The 14,576-nt window shown below is 40.8% G+C and overlaps 1 protein-coding gene across 10 annotated transcripts in view; it reads left to right on the top strand.

The window, feature by feature from the left end:
- Nucleotides 1-3,076: 3,076 nt before the first annotated feature.
- CYLD (CYLD lysine 63 deubiquitinase) overlaps nt 3,077-14,576 on the top strand; it is a 60,498-nt gene continuing 48,998 nt past the window's right edge. For 3 of the 10 annotated variants that reach the window (XM_078062483.1, XM_078062476.1, XM_078062481.1), the window contains exons 1-5: nt 3,103-3,249; nt 3,809-3,889; nt 9,827-10,478; nt 11,677-11,979; nt 14,260-14,365. In XM_078062483.1, coding sequence (XP_077918609.1) covers nt 9,975-10,478; nt 11,677-11,979; nt 14,260-14,365 — 913 coding nt within the window. In that variant the 5' untranslated portion in view covers nt 3,103-3,249; nt 3,809-3,889; nt 9,827-9,974. Of the gene's footprint in view, nt 3,250-3,808; nt 3,890-4,503; nt 4,845-9,826; nt 10,479-11,676; nt 11,980-14,259; nt 14,366-14,576 lie in introns of all 10 variants that reach the window. The other 7 variants (XM_078062478.1, XM_078062477.1, XM_078062480.1 and 4 more) reach the window with 7 other exon arrangements.

Genomic DNA, 14,576 nt, shown 5'->3' with positions numbered 1-14,576 from the left:
CATTTCCTGGGATGGGGAAGGCAGAAGGACTGAGGTGGGAGTGGAGGAGCATCAGGAGTTCACTTTTGGCTGTGTGGGGTGGAGGTGCTGAGCAAGCAGTAGGACCTAAAATACTGAATTTGGTGAGGCTGGAAGTAAGAGGTAGCCTGTGGTAGCCATTTGGGGAGCACGGAGCAGGGTCTAAGAAATGACCGTTACTTGTGCTACTGAGATTTGGTTGGGTCCTGGGTAGGTGTTACTCCAAGTCACAGGTCCCTACCAGGTGACCAGGTTTCCAGCTCTTGGGGGAGAGAGCTCAAATTAATCCAATGGCTTTTTGTTGGGTTCCTGCTGTGTACAACGAGAGCTATGGGCGACAGTTTAGAATCAGTGTTAACTACCCTATTAAAACCCTTCAGTGGGATCCTGCTCTTAAGCTAAAGACCAAAACTTGACTCCCAAGGCCCTACCTGAAGGGCTCTCTTGTGCTCACATTTACTGTGCTCTGCCTCTTTCAGTTCCTTCAATATGTCACGCACAGTCCTGTTCCCTTTGCCGGAAGTGCTCCCTTTCCCCCTTGGCTGCTAGTCGTCTTTCCTATTTCATCTTATAGGTGACTTCCTCAAACAGGCCTTCCCTCAGTGCCCAACCACCTCTTATGTGTGCTCAGCACAGTTCTCCTTCTGGGGCTCACCCTGCCCTCCGTAGTTTAGTCAGTGATCTTGTAGCTAGTCCTTTAAGGTCTGCCCTTCCCTGCCAGAGGGTATGGATGGCATCTCTCTTGGACACCCCTGGGTTTCTTGGTCCCTGCTCGGTAACCCAACCAGGAGTTGTGTGGATCCAGGCCAGGCTGAGTGGAACAGGCTGTGAGGTGGTGAAGAAACAGAGGGGATCAAGCAGGGCCTGGAGCCATCTGCAAAGACCCTTGGAAGAGGGTGGACTTTGGTTAGGCCTGAAACAAAGGGAGGATTGGAAAGCAGAGAGGATAGGCATTTCAGTTGGAGAATCTGTTTCAACAGAGCTGGAAAGAGCCCTGACTTGAAATCAGGAGAACCAGGGTCTCAGCTCATCTCCTGGGTGACCTGGGACAAGTTATATTCCCTCTCTGGACCTTAATCTCCTCTCTGTAAAAGGAGAGACTGGCTTAGCAAGGATTGTAAATAATAGCACCATGACACTATTCCCCAATCTTATCCCCTGGCAGACATCTCTTTTCCCTGAGAGCCTGAATACAGTTTTAGAATTGTTTTCAACACAGTGTTCTAGGCAGTCATTACCAATTGATGGGAGATGGTAATTGAGATAAGCCCTGTTTATCGGGCCTGGCTTGGAAGAGTATCTCTTGGATGAAGTCAGGCTTTGACACTGTCTGATTCAAGGAATGGGTTACAGGAGGACTGAGCAAGGCTCTGACAGAAAGCAGCGGGCTCAGCAGCACCAAATACCATCATCAGAAAAGGCTTGAAGACATCTTCGTCCTGTGGTGGCAAACTGACCTTCGGGGGCCAGTAGAGAACGTAAAGGAGAGAAATATGCCAGGTGAATAAACTAGGGAGTGGTGAGCAGTGTGGCAAACAGGGGAAAGGGAGACTGCCCTGTCTTAAAGGATTCAAACTCTTTCTCTCCCATTCCACTTCCTCTTCTCCTTCCTCCTCCTCACCATATAGGTCAAGCAAGAATAGTCTTCAGGCTGAGTTGCTCGCCCAGACAGCCAGACGGTGACCTCTGAGTCCTCCTGACTTTATTGGAGAATCTAGACCTGGGAGGGAACTGTGTCGCCTAAGGCCACACTGTGAGCCAGGCCTGTTGATTTCCATTTTATTGCTTTCTACTGCACTGTGGCCTTGAAGCTTGGGACACAGGATAGGGACGAATGAAAGAGACACAAGAGTGGATTGAGGCTTAGGTTTTCAAAAGATGTCCATTTCATCCTGGGTGCTTATGGCAAGGGAGGTGGGTGGCCTGTTTACTAGTACTGTTAGTAATCACTCATGTGACTTCTTTTATGTACTCACTGGTTTAAACTGCCCAGATCTTCAGAAATGTCACTTTCCACTGGGGAAATTTTCCCTCTCATGATTAAATACACACACCCCTCTTCTTTCCTCAGTATTAATCACCTTCTCCTATAATTGGTACTTAAAATGTCAAAGGAGAAGGAATTAATTAACAGGAGTATCCAGTGCAGCAAGGCATGCTATGCGGCAAGGCTCTGGGACTGATTATAAAAAGCACTTCCTTAAATATTTTGAGCACTTTTGGGAATCAGAAACCTCCCTTCTAATTGAAAGATCCTTAACTACACCCCAAGTCCTGGCTGGTGGCCAGGGGTACAGAGCTGAGTGAAGCAGCGAGTGGAAATCCCGTCTTCGCCACCCTAGGGGGACCTCCCTCCAAACTGGGATAGGTGGCAACAGAGGTTTCAAAACAGCAGAGGTCCCGGGCCGAATCTGAGGAGGAGAAGAGATTCAATACGACTGAGCTCCTGCTGTGTATCGGGAACTTTACCTATGGTGTTTGGTGTTTCACAACCGTTCTGTAGGACAGGTGATGACTATCTCCATTTTACAGATGAGGATACTGAGGCTTAGCGTGGTCGTGAGATCCTCACGTCACGAGGCTACTAATTGAAAGCGCAAAGGATTCAAACTTAAGTCTGATTCTAAAGCTTTGCTTTTTCATGGAATCCTGAAATCCTATTCCCAGCTCGTGTCACCCCAGCCCCAAACTCCCCGCAGGAGTTTTGACAGCTAAGCCGAGAGCCAGGACCCGGGCCTGGGAGGTGGAGCGGGGAGCAGCACAGCGCCCCGCCCCGGCTCCGGTATCGGCCAATGGTAACGCGGCACCCACAGTCCTCTGTCCAATCAGCCAGAGTTCCCCGCCCACCTCCCCCGCTCCACCTCCCCTCCCCTCCGCTTTCCCTTTGGCTCGACCGAGCTTGACGGAGCGGAAAGTCCCTTCAGCCGGCTCCGGGCCGGCAGCCATTGGAGGAAGGTCTGTTATAGGGCTGCCCAATCAGAGCGTGCACAGAAACGCATCTCGGGCTACGATTGGTTAGTGCGGCGGTTGGCCCCTCGCCCCCGCTCTCCCTCTCTCCCCCCGCCGGGCGGCTCGGAGGCGGGGCAGGTGGGGGCGGGCCCAGGTAGCAGGTTCGGCTGCGCCGGGGCCGCGCGTCGGAGGTAAATATTAAGGCGGTGGGTGTGGGGCGCCGGGCCGGAGTGGGACGCGGGCTAGCGACACTGGGGAAGGGGCGCTGCCCCGCCGCCCGAGGTGAGTGAGTGAGCGGGCTACTGAGGCGGCGAGCAGCGGACGGCTGGGTCCCCTCGGGCGTCCCTCCCCGGCCTCGGGGCGCCTCCAGCCGCCGCCGCGGCCGTCGGGCCCTCGCCGCCGGCCCGTTAGTTTCCCTGGCCCGGAGCCGGCAAGGCCCGCGGGGGTGCTGAGCCCGCTGACGTCAGCCCGGGCTTCCCCACCCCCGGAGCTTCCCCCCCCGCTCCCTCGCCGCCCGGGCTTCCTGAGAGGGCTCCCGAAACGTGGGAGCGTGGTCGCCGCCGCCGGGACCTCCGGAAGAGAGAGGACTTGGGGTGGGAGCCGCGCAGGAGACCGTCTCCCCCGCCGGCCCCCCCATTTACAGATGCGGAAACTGAGGCGCGGGCCGCTGGCCGGCTCCCGACGGCCTCCGTTGGCCTCGAGAGCCCTGGGCTGTAGTATCTCCTCTTTCCTAGCCGAGGGGCGTATCGATCGGTCGGTTTGGGGGTGTTTGTGGCTCCTGTCCAGGAAGAGCAGTCGGGATTCTGGCCTCGTTAATGGCGTGTTCTGCTTTTTCTTTCAGTTTCCCCCTTTCCAGGGTGAGGATGCTCTTCTACAACAACCTGGAGTTCTTTAGTTGAAAGGTGCGCTCTGTCGAAACGAGGTATTCTTTTCCTTCCTTTTGTTTTTCTTTATAATGTTAACGATCTGTGGGGAAATCGGGAAGTCTTGACAGAAGATAGTGTTCCTGAATTTGTTTCTCAGCTGGGTCAGCTGCCCGGTTATTCATGTACTTGGCATCTTTTCTATTCCACCCTGTGGCATTTGCATGTTTTAGGATGGTTGTCATCTTCCAGCCACCAAGCCTTTCAGTCTCTCAGCTCCCACCATCCCTGCCCCCATCCTCTCCCCGGTCTCCCTGGAAAGTTGGATCCTTAGCTCAGCTAAGGAGCATTCCTTACCTTGCTTTTGAATTCGGGCTAATAGAGATCTTAATAAGATTGTTCTTTTTGCAGTCATTGGCTCCCGGAGAAAAACCCAGGCCTTGAGGGAGGGTGTTCATTCAAGTGTTGGTTTTCTGCACACCCCCTCACGCCCCAAGTAGACTGAATGGCCCTGAGGATTAGGCTGCCAATTCCCCACTGGGTAGTGGGTGGATTTGAACTAGAACAGTATTAGGAGAAAATGATTTGCTGGGAATTCTTGTGGAAGTTCGCGTACTGTGAATGTTGATATCACCCAGAACATTCTCTAATGTTCTGCTGCAACATGTTACAGTATTCCTGTGAAGAAGCCTTCCTGTGGATGGTAACTTTTGTGAAGAGCTGATAAAACCAGGGCACTATTATGTAAAACAAACATTCAGCAGCAGTGATTTCTCATGGTCTGGCATGCCTGAACTGTGATTTTGCTTGACTTACGGAAGTCCTTATCATAAGAAGAGAGAAAGGATTAATTATCCTATTCATCAAAAGATGAGTATTTTGTTCCTGATTTCCACACATTCTTCTTAAATTTGTCAAGGTATTTTCATTGGTTACACAGAATTTATGGGCATCACACATGATGTGAAGATCTAGGAAACCAGTTTCAAATGAACCTCAAAACAACTTGTTTTGGTAATTGTGAAATTTGTCTTGTTTCTTCTCCTATGTGTAACAATGCAGTGGTGGTAAACATTAACCATGACTTCATTTATTCTGAGAAGTAGTATATATATATATATTTTTTTTTCCTTTTTAACCTGGAAGATATGCTTTTAATCACTTAAACAATTAGGATGAGGAAATGGAATTTTGGCTTTCACTTTTATCACCTGAGTTAACCAAATCATTCATTCATTTCACACGTACTGAATGCCCTTACATGTCAGACAGTGGTTTGGCACTGGAAATACAAAGATGAAGGACTTGAGGGGTTCCCAGTTTGGAAGTGTAGTGGCCGGGCTTAACTCTGCGGAGACTTTGGGGTTCCTTGTTCTTCCGCCGTGAATATACATGCAGATGCAGGAGCCAGACTCTTTTTTAACTTTATAAATCCCGCTTGTTTTAGGGACGGAATACTTGTGCGCTTGGGACACAGTATGTGAGGAAGGATAAAGCTGACTCTCTTTTCTGGTCATGGAATCTGTTTTTCTGTTTTTAGCTGTTTAGTGGTATAACAACTTGTTCTTTTAGTGAGAGAGATTCTTCCTTAAAATGGTGATTATTCTAGCCATCTAGAAGCTTTTGGAAAAAGTCCTGTGTGTCTTCTTTCTTTGGTATTCATGCTGACCTCCCTGTCTCTTTGCCGCCTTTATAATTAGGGGCAGAATTTTAGTCTTGTAAGTTTTATTCTGATTTAGATAGTCTCGTGTGGTTTTTAGTACAAGTTGGGATATTTGAGAAGATGCAAAAACGTTCTTGAATTAGACCTATCTTTGTTTTCTCTAGTGAGGTTCTATGAGCAGTATAACCTGATAGCCTGAGAATTAAAAAGACATTGTATTTTCTAGACAACCATTGTCAATTGTATGTAGCTAATGCTGTTCATGTGTACTGTATATTATATTTTAGAATGTGGTAATTCTGACCTTTAATATTTTTGTATAAAACATATTTCTTGACCCATCTTTTCATTGCATTGATAGGAAACTGATAAATATTTGTGTCTTTCAACCTTCATCTTGGTTTAATGGCTTTATTTTAATACAGTTAAACTCTGATTTGTTCAGAATCCAGACCCTCAACAAGCTCAGATAACCAGATGTATTTTCAAGTCTTTGTGACCCTGAACCATTCCCTCATCTCGAATGTCGTCAAAGGAAAGGCCTTTTCTGTTCAGTATGGTTTAGGGTTAAATATATCATTGCATTCCACCTCTTTGGTAATTTTCATTCAGTACTTAGAGTAATGATCAGGATATTCATAATCACTCAATTTTCCAGCCTGAAATAAGTGCAGAGGCATTTAGATGAATCATGTGTGATATATTTACACTCAAAGTGAAGTATACTATTAGAGGCAATTTTAAACCAATTAGACCTGAAAGGTAGTAAGAGAACATAAAGTAGGGCGGTTATCATATCTTAAATCTGCCGTACTTCTCAGCATCTAACACTGTGCTGAGTGCACAAAAATACTAAACAAACTAACAAACCTTGACTGATAAAGAACTCATTGACAATGTCATTTAAATCTTTCCCATATCGTCTTTAGTTTTTATTGCTTGGGGTTCTTAAGACTTAATCTAACTGTTGTGCATATCCCAGTGAAAGAAGAACGTTGTCATTCTATTCATTTCTACAGAGGAGGGAAGTCTCTTTATTAACCTATTTCTGCTGTAATGGCAGTATATTGAGATATTCACGGCCATTAAATTTATTATCTTGTATAGCTCTGGAGTCATAAAGTTCCCCATTCACCTTTCTCGAACTATCAGTTGCAGTGATGAGAATCAGTGTTTAATACGGTAATTCCAAACTTATTCTTTCTTAATGTGTGCTTTCTAAAAGAGGAAAGGCCACAGTCTTTTTATTTTTGGATAATGCTTTTTAAATGTTTTATAAACTTTTGCTCTGGTTCTTCTAGTGGTCTAACACGACCCCTGCTTTTATTGATGTGAAGCTCACTCCCACTTGTGCTAACGCAGGTCCGAGCAAAGCTGCTCCTGTGTGTTTACTGTAAACTGTGGTTCTTAATAATGATTGTTAAGTTGCCTTCCACCTTTTTTATAATCCAAAGGAATTATATTAAATTTTACTGTGGACTGTCTCTTAAATGATTAGCAAATAACACTTCTGTAATCAAATTCATTTAAAATAGTGTCCTAATGCATTACATACAGTAATTTAGTTTTGTCTTGGTAATATTTCATTATCCACTGGTGGGCTTTGTTTTAAATCATGACATGACTTGTTAAGCTGGGGAACCAATGGAGTAGAAATCATGGGCATATAATATTAAGATTTAAGGATGTTCTTAATATTTGAAGGTGTAATTTTTAGGAATTTTAAAAAGTAATTTCTTTTCTAAATAGAGTTACCATACTTGAAAAGCAATTTTTGGCCAAAAATATTTAAATACATTTAGAAAGAGAACAAAGCAGCTCCGTTTTTTAGAAATTGCTTTGTGACCATCTCCACCTCCTGGGAGTAACCCAAACAAGTCCATGCGGTAAAACTTCTGCACTTCACTCCTAAAAGGCTGTTCAGAGTTTATGTATACCTCTTTAGTTATTGTTGTGTTTTTTTTTTTTTTTTTTTTAAACACACAAACATATTTCATCCCCTGGCTTCTCAGAACTGATCAGAAGCCGTAAGTAAGGTGGAAAGCAACAAGGCCATAAAATGAGTCAAATGCACCCTGGAGGAAACCACGGAAAATGGCTGATTGCAAGGGAAAATCAGGGACTGTAAATCTGTAGAAAGCAGACACAGGAACTCAGAAAGCATAACGTCAAGCCTTTTAACAAAGTCACAAACATCTTTGCGTTTTGAGAATCACATGAGAGCTTATATTCATATTGATAATTCGATGATTCAGAAAATAGTATTTCCTTGTTGACATTTGAGAAGAATTTTAGTCAGAAATAACACATACTTCATTTTGGTACTTTAAAGGAGTAGAGCCAATTTAAGGGTTTAGGTCTCTGTCTGGGTAGCCTTCATGAGGGATTTTGTTTATAATGGTGCCAAGATAGGGGTTTCCACAGGTGTCTTATGTAAGTGGCAAATATAAACTGATTCTCTTCCTGCTGAAGTAGACAGTGCCCTCAAGTGGAATTAAGACAAACACATTATAAAGAAAGGAAAAAAAAGAGAGAGAAAATCACTTTACACCAGCTCTGCCCCTGCCTTTACTGAATGTTGCACAGATATTTCAATAATGTTGGTTTAAAGGGATGCCAAACTTTTTATCCTGTCTCGGGTAACTTACATGTCTCATTCTGGGTTGTAGAGGGACAGACCTTTAACAAAAACTCGACCAATTCTAGAGTACTTCATTATCTAATGATGCATTCCATGTGTAGATTTGCCAGATTATTTAATCATTACGTTAAATTATTAAACTTAAAATTTGGTTCTTTAGTTTTAGAAGTACTTATTTCTAAATTCCAAGAATAAAATAGACAAATATGATAGTGCTCTCAACTGCTGCTGTGAAATGGAATGGAAATGGATACCTCTACCTCAAAGAAGGATGGAAGGGCTCCTGGGTGGCTCAGTTGGTTAAGCGTCCGACTTTTGATTTCAGCTCAGGTCGTGATCCCAGGGTCCTGGGATCGAGCCCCACGTCAGGCTCTCTGCTCAGTGGGAAGCCTGCTTCACCCTCTCCCACTCCCCCTGCTTGTGTTCCCTCTCTCACTGTCCCTCTCTCTCTCTGTCAAAATAAATAAATAAAATCTTTTAATAATAAAAAAAATAGCCTTCTCAACCCTACTTTAAATGATGGTTAAAAACGATACAATTTCATCAAATCAAAATAAGATTTAGTTCATTATCTTAATAATTATCTTACTGAAAAAAAAGTTCTTATGTATTTTCTGTCACATGAGTGTGGCCATTTGGTTTCTAAATACAGTTACTTATTCCATCCTTCTTTTTGGGGAGGGGGGCAGGGAGGGGCACAGGGAGAGGGAAAGAGAGAGAGAATCTTAAGCAGGCTCCATGCCTAGCGCAGAGCCCAATGCAGGGCTCGACGACTGAGCCACCCAGGCGCCCTGAGAAGGCTATTTTAATTGTGAAAGATTAGTATTGTAAAAATTTTAGGTGAAAATTTGAAACTGAAAAAGAAATAATCTTTTTGTATTCGTTTCTAGGATAACATAGTTAAAATTGTGGTATAAAAATTTTTGTATTTGTTACTGTATTAAAGTTATATTCTTTGTTACGTAGTCCAAGTTTTAGTGGCTACAAAATTGATTTTTAAAGACCTCTTTACTATAATCAGATTTATATTATCTGAGATTTTGAGAAATTAGATGATGGCTCTGATTAATATGATTAACATTTGCCTAAGGACAAAATGTACATGATGAAGGAGATGAAACTGGATCAGAGAGCAAATAAATGATCCATTATCAAAATATGGAACACAGATAAATGAATCGTGGTTAAAGTTTCAGAATATGATTGATCATTTTTTTTTTTATAAAGGATGTTTATCATAATAATTATGGTGGGTAACTTTTTACTTAAATGGTGTGTACAGAAATAACAGCCTTTTTGATTTATGTGTGTTTTGCCAAAAAGAGCAACTTATTCATTTAAGTTAGGCAGGATCTGTTAAAAATGCTACTTTTTAAAGTTAAAAATATATATATATTTAAAAATGTATATAATGTTATCTGTTACTCGAATTTAGTTTCGTAAATTTCATTGCCTTGGAAACAAACATTATTGTATTGTCTTTGAAGACACTTTACAATTGGATCTCCTTAATTAAAGATGCAAAATTACGGTAGATACAAGTAATGTATGTCTTTTAACCTTTCTAGGTACTTTTGGAGGTTTCATTTATGTGTGTGTTTTTACTAATCGAATGAGATCTTAAGAAATCTTTAATCTTAATTTTAGCTCATGTAGAATAAAGTGTAAAGTTTCTTTTTGCTTGTCCTCCAGGCATTTTGCTTTGCTGTCTTTTTACAGCATGGACACCAAATTGCTAAAAACGTGCTTTGGGACTGCCAGTGAATTTATCTTTTGCGGTTTTACTACAAACTTAGTAGTTCCCTTTTTTTTGAGTTAATGTTTTGGAGTTAATGTCACAATGAGTTCAGGCTTATGGAGCCAAGAAAAAGTTACTTCACCCTACTGGGAAGAGCGGATTTTTTATTTGCTTCTTCAAGAATGCAGTGTTACAGACAAACAAACACAAAAGCTCCTTAAAGTACCAAAGGGGAGTATAGGACAGTATATCCAAGATCGTTCTGTGGGGCACTCGAGGATTCCTTCTGCAAAAGGCAAGAAAAATCAGATTGGATTAAAAATTTTAGAGCAACCACACGCAGTTCTCTTTGTTGATGAAAAGGATGTTGTAGAAATAAATGAAAAGTTCACAGAGTTGCTTTTGGCAATTACCAATTGTGAAGAGAGGTTCAGCCTGTTTAAGAACAGAAACAGACTAAGTAAAGGCCTCCAGATAGATGTGGGCTGCCATGTGAAAGTACAGCTGAGATCTGGGGAAGAAAAATTTCCTGGAGTTGTGCGCTTCAGAGGACCCTTATTAGCAGAGAGGACAGTGTCGGGAATATTCTTTGGAGTAGAATTACTGGTAAGTTTGATAAACTGTTTTAGTGGGCTGTGTGTGTGTGTTTCTGTGTATATTTGTATGCCCACATGTATTTTTTTTCCCCTTTAAATATAACAAAAAAGTTTTTCCAGAAATCTTCTGTAATTTTTAATATTCATAATTCTTAGGATTTACTTTCTAATGATAAATTGAGATGATGCAAAGACGATACATTGAAAACTTTTTAATAAACAACCTACTATGGTAGGAAATACACATAGATCGTGTAATTATTCAAGGCTTTCAAATCTTAGAAATTTTAACATTGTCTATTTTAAAAATGGGGAACTTTACCAGTTATAACTGAATTACTCACCTCACAAATTGTTAATTATCTTGTGACATTAGCATCTGTAGGTTTCCCAGTTTTTCTTAGTGTGTGGTATTAAGTAATGTAATGTAGCTCTAAGATTTTAGAAAATAAGGTGCAGCGATTTAAACGTGCTTTTGGTCGTCCCTCATAATATATGTGAAAATTGTCTTGGAATTTGTTTATACTAAAGAGAGAACCAAGAACTCTGTGATACATTTCCAAAATTAATATTAATTCTCAAGAACTTAAATGTCAGTTACATTTTTACATTCTTGCATATAGGATTTCATGCCTTATTTAGTGATTAAAGTTTTTAAAGCAGTGATTGTAAAACAGTTGGAGATTTGAATCCCAGTTATGCTATTTACTAGCCGGGTTGCCAGCTTACTTAACCAAGCCACTTCCCTAAATCTGCTTCCTCATCTGTAAAATAGTGAAACCAGTACATACCTTGAAGTGTTTTTGTGATAGGCTGATTCAAGAGTTACCGGGGTGGCTGGCCTATAGTAAGTACTCAGTAAATGGAGCTAATGTTACCGTTATTTTAAAGTGAATTTTTCTTTTGACGGCAAAATTATTGTTCAAATCACAGTGTAGGATCTGGCCAGGCTCTCTCACAGTGGAATTATGATTTTAAATTAATTAATTAATTAATTGTATTTCAGCATCACATACAGCTTCTTTATTCTTTTTTAGACACTTGAAATTCAGTAGCAGCTGCTAATAATAATATTTTTTGTATGTGTCATTTAGAATTTTCCCAGTGATTTCCCTGAAATCCCCAGAGTGGATTTTTTTTCTTCTGGATCATCTTTCTCCATCTCTTTATCTATCAATCATTTTTTTTCCCTCTCATTTGAAAACTAGGAAGAAGGTCGTGGCCAAGGTTTCACTGATGGGATATATCAAGGGAAACAGCTTTTTCAGTGTGATGAAGACTGTGGAGTGTTTGTTGCGTTGGACAAGCTAGAAATCCTAGAAGATGATGACAATGGATTGGAAAGTGATTTTGCAGGTCCAGGGGACACAATGCAGATGGAACTTCCCCCTCTGGAAATAAACTCCAGAGTTTCTTTGAAGCTTGGAGAAACTATAGAGTCTGGCACAGTTATATTCTGTGATGTCTTGCCAGGAAAAGAAAGCTTAGGATATTTTGTTGGTGTGGACATGGTAAGAAACTTTTGGAGTATATTATCTTTATGGGTATATCTATTTTATGACCAATTTTAGGTACAAATTAAGCACCTTGAATATTTAAAATGGACTAATTTGGAGTAACTTAAAAACATCTTCTAATTTATCTTTGGTAAAGGAACATTGGTATGGGACAGGAGTCTAGATATAGAGTTACACTTACTCTTTTTTCCAATTTGAATAAACTGGAATAATGTTTCAGTCCTTAAATTTGCTCTATGATAGCTGACCAATAAACAGAAAAAAACAAAAACAAAAAACCCCACCCAAGTGTGTTATCTGAGGTCTTATTTTTCTTTATCTTGCAAAGGTTGTTCTTTTCCCCCCTAATCTGTGATTCTCTTTTTATGGTATTTTGCAAAATCTTATTGGCTGATCTTATTTTAATGAGTAGTGTAAACATCATTTATGGAAAATACGTGTGTAGAGGAAGAGCACATTGCTTTAGAGGAAAAGATGATTAGAGTATCTCCTTATTTCTTTTCATTGTGGTTAAATATATGTAACATAAAATTTACCATTTTAACCATTTTTAAGCTTATAGTTGCATGGCATTTAATTTCATTCACACTGTTGTGCAACCATCACCCCTATCTCCAGAGCTTTTCATCATCCCAGACTGGAACAATGTCCACATTAAATGCTAACTCCCATGACTCCTCTCAGCTAGTATTCTGCTGGTAGCCAGCATTCTACTTTCTGTCTCTGTGAATTTACCTTTTCTAGGTACCTCATGTAAGTGGAATCCTACAATATTTGTCCTTTTGTTCATTGTTTTGTGTCATTTTTAATGTTATCTTGCAATCATATTTGTTCATAACGGAAACATAATATGACAAGTTGAATGTTACCTGTGGGCATTAAGAGAGGGAGAAGAAAGAGCCTGAGAACATTTTTATTACAGATTGGCACTATGGACAAGAGTTTGTTAGGTAGAAAGAAGTAACTCATACAGAATTATTAAACACTAGAATGAGTTAGGAGAGACCATGACTAACAGACTCTTGTCTCATGATGGGTTTAGTGATTATTTTTACCTACTCAGGCATACTTTTTGGGAGGGTATGAATGCTCTAGCATCAGTTTATCTTGTGCTTGGAAATTCTAGGAAATTCTATTTGATACCCTTTAGTTCGACAAACATTACTATGTTGTTTAGACAAACATTTACTGAACATTTGCCCTGTGAAAAGTTAGAGACTTAGGACCACACTATCCTGTGTGGGTCCCTCAGGATAGCTAATGATAAAGCACACCTTTAATATTTACTTAGAGGAGAGATTGTGAGCTGGGTAGAGGGAGGGTTGGAGAAAAGAAGGCCATTGGTCATTGGGGTTAGTTTCTCTTGCTTCGGGCATCTGGGCCTCATACTTGGTAAAAGCCCTGTAGGCCTTCCCCCTTCTTAGATGGCAGTCCTGAGGATCATCTTGTTTACTCGGGGCAGGCTGCCTAGAGCTTTGCCCCACCAGCTTCTCCCCCGCCTCTGTCTATCCTTCAGTTGGCCTGTGCAAGTGTACATTCCAAACCCCTCTGGTGTGCTCTTTGAAAAGAAAGTTCTGGCAAATGCAGTATTCTTCATCTACTTCTGTTTCTGATGACAGCATGTTGTACACATTGGTGTTCAGGGCAGTTGTCTGACTGGCCCATCTCTTAATCTAGCTCGGTGAACAGCACTGTACTACTTGGTGTTACATTGGAATATAAAAGAATTGAATGTAAAAATCTATTTCAGAGGGAATTCTTGCATATCCCTACAATGTCAAAAGAAAAATAAAAAATTGATTTTCTATGTATAGAACGGCATACAGGGGTTCAAATGGAATACTTAAGTGCTCAGGGAGTGTAGGAGTGATTAGAACAAGCTAGGCTTAATTGGGGGCAGATTTCTGGGTGAAACAATGTGTTATTAATAAGTCTTCCTATGCAAATGGGTGTTACCGTGTAGACTAGCATCTGTTGTCCAGTAAAGCATGACCAATACTTTCAATTTCTTGCTCATCTATGAGCTTACTATAACTTGATTATTCTTGGATCTCATTTTTACCAAAACAAAAACAAAAACCAAATAAACACAAACAAACCAAAAACTATTACTGTGGCAATTATTTCTGGTACATTCTTTTCTCTTTTAGGAAAAATAGTTAAAATTGGCCAGTGTAAAATCTTTTGGAAGATCATTTTCTGGAAAATAGAGATTTTCATACTCATGTTTTATTGAGAAGGGTTTACAACTTTATTCTATTACTTAATTTCTAGGATAATCCTATTGGGAATTGGGATGGCAGATTTGATGGAGTGCAGCTTTGTAGTTTTGCAAGTGTTGAAAGTACAATTCTCTTGCACATCAATGATATCATCCCAGGTATGTTTTCTTTGTGTTTTGTATATTATATATTTTATATAAATATAAGGCAGAGTTTCTAAGCTGTATTTTGTTTTGAGGATGTAAATATAAACTTCAAGATGCACTTTTGGAACTTGACTTTTTATATTATGGAATTGTTATTAAATAGAATATCCTTTCTTACCCCCAAATGAAGACAACACTTAACAGATTTTTATTCCAAAAGTCG

This window comes from Halichoerus grypus, chromosome 15 (genome assembly GCF_964656455.1).
Source record: "Halichoerus grypus chromosome 15, mHalGry1.hap1.1, whole genome shotgun sequence".
Classification (NCBI taxonomy): domain Eukaryota; kingdom Metazoa; phylum Chordata; class Mammalia; order Carnivora; family Phocidae; genus Halichoerus; species Halichoerus grypus.
This window is presented reverse-complemented; position numbering and strand designations above follow the sequence as displayed.